General features: G+C 41.3%; 1 protein-coding gene across 1 annotated transcript in view; it reads right to left on the minus strand.

The window, feature by feature from the left end:
• Positions 1-5,223, minus strand: part of adam19a (ADAM metallopeptidase domain 19a) — a 90,766-nt gene extending 85,543 nt beyond the window's left edge. Inside the window, exon 1 of the mRNA XM_040013961.1 lies at positions 5,013-5,223. Within this exon, the coding sequence (XP_039869895.1) occupies positions 5,013-5,139 (127 nt within the window). The 5' untranslated portion in view covers positions 5,140-5,223. The remainder of the gene's footprint in view (positions 1-5,012) is intronic.
• Positions 5,224-7,638: the final 2,415 nt, after the last annotated feature.

Raw genomic sequence — 7,638 nt, forward strand, 5'->3', positions numbered from 1 at the left:
TTTTTATTTGCAAAGACATGCGCCCTCTGAGTGTTGTGGAGAATAAAGGATTTCGTAATAGGATTAAAACGCTGGAGCCCCGTTACACCGTTCCTTCCCGACAACACAAGAAGTCAAAGCGACAGTGCTGGACTCTCTCAGCTCGGCAGAGACAGTTGCTTTGACATGCGATTCTTGGACTTCGAGAGCCACTGAATCGTACGCAACTGTTACAGCTCATCACATAACGGACCAGTGGAACCTTCAGTCTCATGTACTACAAACCCGAGCCATGCATGACAGTCACACAGGTGAACACATTGCAGCGTTACTAACTGACGCTGTGGCTGAATGGGGATTGAACGCAAAGGACCTTGTTGTTGTTACCGATAATGCACCAAACATGGCTCTCGCGGCTAGACTTGCAGGCATAACGCACATACAATGTTGTGCACACAGTCTGAATCTCGCCTCACAGAAACCACTGAAAATACAATCCGTGGTGCGACTTCTCGGGAGGATCCGACGTGTAACAGCCTTTTTTAGGCGCAGCACCACAGCCAGCAATCAGCTGAAGCAGAAACAGTGCCTCCTTCAGCTACCAGCTCACAGATTGATCACGGACGTAATTACAAGATGGAACAGCTCCTATGATATGATAGATCGATTTTTAGAACAGCAACCAGCCATCTGTGCGGCTCTGCTTTCTGCAGAAGTTAGGAAGAGTGAAAAAGAAATTTTCACATTAAGTGAGTCTGACATCATATGTGCAGAAGAAGTTGTCAGGGCACTCAAGCCTATGAAGGACGCCACCCTGGTGAGAGAGGGGAGCATGCCAACCCTGTCCATCATTGCTCCTCTTCATGCCAAGCTTGTGATGGGTGCACAAGAAAGTGTTGATGATACACCGACAGTAAGGGACATTAAGACTGCCATAGCAGAAGATCTGGGAAAGAGATATGTAAATGAGACACTATGGATGGCATCAACTGTTGATCCTCGGTTTAAGGACCTGCCCTTCCTGTCTGAAGCAGAGGCCAGTGAGACCTATTCCAGACTGTTGGACACTGTGGTGGCTGTGATAAAGAAGGGGGGGAAAAGGAAGTAAATAAATGAATGAATTTACTTGGAAAAATTCAACTGAAGTTATAAGAAAGTGAATAAAGTTAAAAAAAAAAAAAGTATATTGATGACATTTGTCATCAGATATTAGAGCAGAACAGGGTGAATCTTGGTTTTAAATTTTGACTTTGTGACATTAATACTATTTTAATTTAATGTTTTTAAGGAGCAAAAGAATAAGGAGACTGACAAACAAGTGGAGGAAGAGAATACCACAGAGGAGGCTTATCACCCACATAACAAAAACAGCTTTGACTCGATCCCTCTGCCACCTCTAAAGAGACAGAGGACCTCATGTGCATTGGTGGACTTGCTTGGAGCTATGTTTGCCTCTACTAGTGACAATACTGCACCAAAATCAGAACATGATGTTGCTGCAGCTGAGATCAAGAGGTATAGAGATGAGACCCCTTTGCCTCTCACAGGAAATCCTCTCAGTTGGTGGAAGGACCATGAACAGGAATACCCTCAACTATCCAAAGTAGCAAGGAGTTTTCTATGCATTCCTGGAACAAGTGTCTCTGCAGAGAGAGTTTTCTCCTCTGCAGGAGACATGGTAAATGCACAGAGAAGTGTCCTGAGAGCTGACCATGTCGACCAGCTTGTATTCCTGCACAAAAATCTGGAAATTGAAAAATAAGCACTGAGAAAACACTATAACATGTAAAATCTCAGATTTGAGAATGCTTGGTATTTTGGTTGAGTCCCATAAGCACTTATTTAAATGAGTAAATTCCCTTTTTCAGCTTTTACTAAAAGTGTTCCATTGATGGACATTGCAGAGCTGTACTTTATTTTATTAACACTTAATTTTAATAGCACTTTACATTGTTTGTTAATGTTTACTTGGATTCTTCAAGCAGTTTCATTTTTGATTTATATTTGTTTATGTTAAGGTCACATAAAAAGTGCTTTGTTTTGATGCTTCATAGAGCAGTTTTTGGATAAGTATTTTACAATCATAGTACTTAGTAAGTAAGACCTCAGTGTTACATTGTTTACCTTTTTTCATGTTAAAGAAATAGTTGATATTTCAGTAAAGTAGTTTTTGTTTGTTTATTTGACATGACTTCTCATAAGGCAGATGTTAATTTCTCCATTCATTTTGAACTTAGAGAGAGTGTTTTTGTTTTAGATGGCTCATGTCAAGCATTTAACAGTTTGGACTGTTTACTGTGAGTTTTCCTAATTAAATTCAGTCCTAAACACAAATATCGCCTGGCTTTTAGTATCGCAATATATCGTATCGTCTCCCCTGTATTATGACAGATATTGTATCGCCAGATTCTTGCCAATACACACCCCTAATATATTTGTAATATATCTATATCATGGCTAAAGCACTTCTGGATGGATGCAAACTGCATTTTGTTGCCTTGTACCTGTGACATGTGCAATGACAATAAAGTTCAATTCTATTCTATTCTAAATGTTCAGTTTCTATATCATATGTTAAAACAATGTGTGATTAAAGTGGTGGGTAGGTTCTTTTAAATCCCTTTCATTCTTGCTGTTACCCTTCTCTCACCAATCAACACTGGCACTCGTCTCCACCCACTCAACTCTGCCTGCACTTTCTTTTTCACCTCTCTGTTGCTTTAAATGGTTGACCCAGATATTTAAACATCTAACTTCACTCTCTCCACTCCTTTGGTGTTCACTTTTACAACCATTTCCCTTGCATGCACAAACATAAGTATTCTGTCTTGCTTCTGTTAACATTCATTCCTCTTCTGTCCAGTAAATCTGATCCAGTATGGAAATCTAGTTCTTTATGACCTGCATGTTGTTGTTTTGTTCTTTTTGTTTCTTTATTTGTATTACCTGTAGACATGCTGATAGATGTTAGGATTTTCCTACCGGGTATATGTATTTGCTAGAGTTTCCCTTTCAGAGCCCACAGGGGAGCCAATTAAGATATTTTTAAGTGAGCTTTTAGTGATTTGTTACAGGATTTAAGATTTTTAGTCATAAATCAGCACTTAATGAACAGAAGTGCAGTCATCCAGCTCTGCAACATCACAAATCATTTTCATATAGCTCCTTCCCTTCTTCTCTCAGATCCGTGATATGACAGATATGATATGATATCTCTGTACCTGTGATGTTAACTCTGTGAAAAGTAATTCAAAATTCATGAGAGAATAAGTGAGGGTCTGAGAGGGCACCAGAGTTAGAGAGGAAGTGGGTGACTCTCCTGCAGAAAAGAATTCCAAACAGAAGACATAAGCAGGGATGAGAGCTGTAAGCAGCACGCAAGAACTGATTAAAGGCACTTAGACCGGTGACTTTACATGTTCTTTAGATTGACACTTTATCACTTATAATCAGTTGCAGGTGAAGAATCTAAACTTGCCACAGTGATGTAAATGCCACGTTTACACCACACAAAAAAGAAAGAAAAAACTCAGACATCAAAGACTGAATCACCCGGTTACTCAACGAAATACCACTAACTCAACCACTCCCATACCACTTTACTAAAGTGGCAGCTACACTGTATTAATAACTTATCATTCATGATTGTTATCATCATCATTAATAATTTTATTTCAGTTACTATTGTTACTTCTAAAATTAGTAGTAGCAGTGGATGCATCATATCATCATCATCATTGATTTATTTACCAATAAATTCGCCGTTTCTTCTCTCATATCATCCTTAATCATACATAAATCCAGTGTGGGAGCCAGCCTGTTGGCTCTGGGCTGCATCAGTCTGCCTATCCTCCAGCGACTCTCTGAGCCTGCCTTTTATGGGCAGCGCACGAAGATGGACCGGCCTCATACTGAACTCACACACGTGAGTTCCCCTAAAGACATTACTGAGTTGTAACAAACTTAACACACTTGTAAAAGAGGTCATGGATAAATTCCCTCGCTGTGTTGGGGAGACGCAGACGATGCCACAGTTAGAATCTGGCCTGCTCACAATAACTCGTTAATGCTGGGCTTACACTGTGCGATTTTTGGCCCATTTTGAGCCGATTTTTGAGTCGTGCGATCATCAATCGCTTGGTCGCGAGGGTGTCGTCGCAGCTTCTCACACTGCGCACGCGCAAACACAAATGTCAGCGAAAAAGACGGCGCAGCACGGCAGTGCGGCGTGTGATCTGGACACAAGCGATGGAGGCACAACTTGTAGAACTATGGCAAGCTCACCCGAGCCTTTTCGATGTGGCCTCACAAAATTATCACGACCACAACAACCGTGAAAATAGTTGGATCTACACTGCTGCTCAATCACAGCTGCCTGATCAATGTTTTTCATTAGCAATTTAACAAAGTTGATGGTGGTGCTGTGTCTGTGTGAGTGAAAGACAGAGAGGGAGAGCGAGCGACAGAATTTCTGTTATAACCTTCATTTTATGGACGCACAGTGTGAGCACTCAGGTCGCATCAGAGCATCGGGTCGTATAGTGTGAGACCCTGCGCCGTGATCTACGAACTTCTAACTCCTGCGAGTCAATCGTGCAGTTTGAGCAGGAGCTGAATCGCGCGACTGAAAAAAATCGCACAGTGTCTGCCCAGCATAACGCCTGGAACACATCTGGCCTCTGATTTCCTAAACATGGCGAGTCTTTGGTAGATTTCAGTAGAAGATCCCCCTCCCCCATTAACATCACAGTAACATCACATCTAACAGATATCGCACTGCTGCTGCAGTCAGTGGCGTACTCTTGAGTACAGGACACCCAGCAAAGGTCTGCAGGTCATGTGCTGGCCGTTAATAACAGCTTTGATAACATCTTTTTTCACTGAAACGTCATCACACAGACCAAAAATACGGTCTTCCGTGTGTCAAAGTGACACATTTCTTGCTTAAACTAAAGCCTTCTCACAGAGGCAGGCGCTTTTGCGGGTCAACAGCAACTGTTAAGCACAAGAAGTTTCTTCGGCGGTACTCTTACCTCGCTCTCCGTGTCTGGGGGCTCCTTCCACTGCGCCGTTCAGCACCAAGAAACAAAGAAGAGCGAGCACACGTCCACACTGTGCCGGGGATGTGTGGGTATTTTTCTGCCTGTGTTTACTATACATTCCTGTGACCCTCGACACTGCCAGCGTTCTTCAACTGTGCCTCCCTCACAGACTCATCCGAGCGTCAAATACTCAGGAAAAGAAACCACTTCCGGTCCGAACCACCAAAGTAAAACCGAGCTCCAAACCAAACAGCCACGAATACAGGAAAGAATAAACTGATTAAAGCCAATCATTTTCACCATCCAATAAAATTTGCCCTACAGCCACCAAGTTTCTTCAAGATCAAAATAAAACAAAATAAACACAATCAAAAAACTTTTTTTTACTTCATAATACAAAACATTTAAACATATTTTACCAAATAATTACATTAATTCTAAACACGTACATACATAAAAATATAATTTAATAAAATAATTATAATCAAAATTATGACAAGTATAATAAAATGCTTTTCAACAGGGGAAATAGCTTTCACCACAATTAAGTTTTATTTGTATGGTGCCAAATCATAACATCGTGAAAGAATGTCACTCCAACTTAGTGGAGTTCGAATATCTGTTTCTTTCAGAAGATTCAGATCATGTGCCTGCCAGCTGCTTGTATGGATGGTAAGACAGAAAAAAATTCTGGGTTTAATTCTATCCATACCCCAGCTACAGCTGCATGCCGCTTTCATGTTCACTCTCTTTGACTTTGGAATTGTGGCAAGGATTGTGATTTAGCCAGCAGGAGGTGAGTCCTGAACAGTGTTGGTCAAGTTACTTGAAAAAAGTAATCAGTAACTAATAACTGATTGCTTCCCCAAAAAAGTAATCCCGTTACTTTACTGATTACTTATTTTCAAAAGTAATTAATTACTTAGTTACTTAGTTACTTTTTAAAAACACGATTTACAACCTGAGTAGGTGATAAAGCGATAGATCTTTCAGCCCAATTCTACCTTTTCTACATAATCCATCATACAAAATGTAATCAGATGAAAAGTCTCTTTTTAAAACTTGTTTTATTAGTTTTAATCTTTTAACTTTATGCATCAAGCAAAAATTTAATTATATGCAACATTCTCTGACTGGAAGAAATTTGTTTAATATTTAAACCTATTTTCTGCACATTCCAGCACATAAAATATATATTTTTTGTGTGTTTACACACAGTCTTTCAACTAGATGCAAGTAAAACACAGCAGAAAATAAATAAAGTAAAAGACTAGCGGTCCTTTTGCTCTATTTTCACCTGTAAAGAGGGAGTAGGGTAGGTGGAGGATTATCCTGGTGCAGGTGTGCCGCAGCGGTCAGTGGAAGAATCCGCGAGTTTCTCTGTGAGTTTCCCATTACGTCATAGCGCACTCGGTGCTTGCTTGGAAGTTTAGGGGTTTTTTTTCACTGTAAAAAGAAGTTTTCTTCCCACGCACAATGCTAATGGACGCTAATGTTTTTGTCACTTTTTATGGAATCAAACTCAAAGTAAGGTCAGTACTTCCACGCTTTAAACGCTGCACGCTCATACTCTCTCCCGCACTTGATATGTGATCCATTGTTGATCTGCACACAGCTGTTGTCACAAACGTCGCACTCGCTTACGTCACTGTCATGAGACATTCTCGCAAAAAATCACGGTTTTAGTAATGCAGTAACACAGCGTTCCTACGGGAAAGTAACGGTAATCTAATTAGTCAAAGGAGCTTGCAAAGAAAAGCGTCTGGACTTCTTTAAGTTGCTTGAAGACGTTTCACCTCTCATCCGAGAAGCTTCTTCAGTTCTAAGGTCAAATGGTGGAGAGTCCCAGATATAAACCTAGTGGGAGTGACCCCCCACAGAGGGACAAAAGGACCCCCTGATGATCCTCTAATCGCCTGAGCCAAGGTGTGAAATTGGGTGTGGGACCCAATCAGCCAGAGTTTCGGGTGTGTTCATTGTGAAACCTGGCCCCACCTTATCATGCGAATTCCTGAGGTCAGATGGCCCAGGATGTGAGTGGGCGTTAAGGCGTCTGGGAAGGGATCTCAAAACTGGATTATAGATGGCAGAGAGTTGGTGTCGTAAACCCCCGCCTCTGTTCAAAGATGGTCGCTCACAGTGGACATAGATGGCTTCTTTCACTCCTCTTTCAAACCATCTGTCCTCTCTGTCCAAAATGTGAACATTGGCAACAACAACAAATACAGTAAGAGCAAGAACAAGAATAGAATTGTATATACTTTGAGGTAAAGGGTAAATGACATTTTAAAAGTTACAATCATGATTTAAAGTGGCTTTGAAGTGTTTCAGATGGCCAACATAGCAGCTTTACAGTTTACAATGTGAGTGAAAGTGACCTTGAGTGAGATAAAGTAAAGTGACCAGCATGAGCAGGATTCCTGAGAGTGGGATTGTCTATAGAGCAGCATGTGATGTGGATGGTAGAAGCCAGCATCACAGTCCCTGGTGTAATGTGGATGGCCTCAGACAGCAGCACAGGCCCTGGTGTAATGTGGATGGCCTCAGCCAACAGCACAGGCCCTGGTGTGGTGAAGATGGCCTCACAGGGAGCACTGGCCCTGGTGTAATGTGGATG

This window comes from Simochromis diagramma, unplaced genomic scaffold, assembly GCF_900408965.1.
Source record: "Simochromis diagramma unplaced genomic scaffold, fSimDia1.1 OVJJ01000621.1, whole genome shotgun sequence".
NCBI lineage: Eukaryota > Metazoa > Chordata > Actinopteri > Cichliformes > Cichlidae > Simochromis > Simochromis diagramma.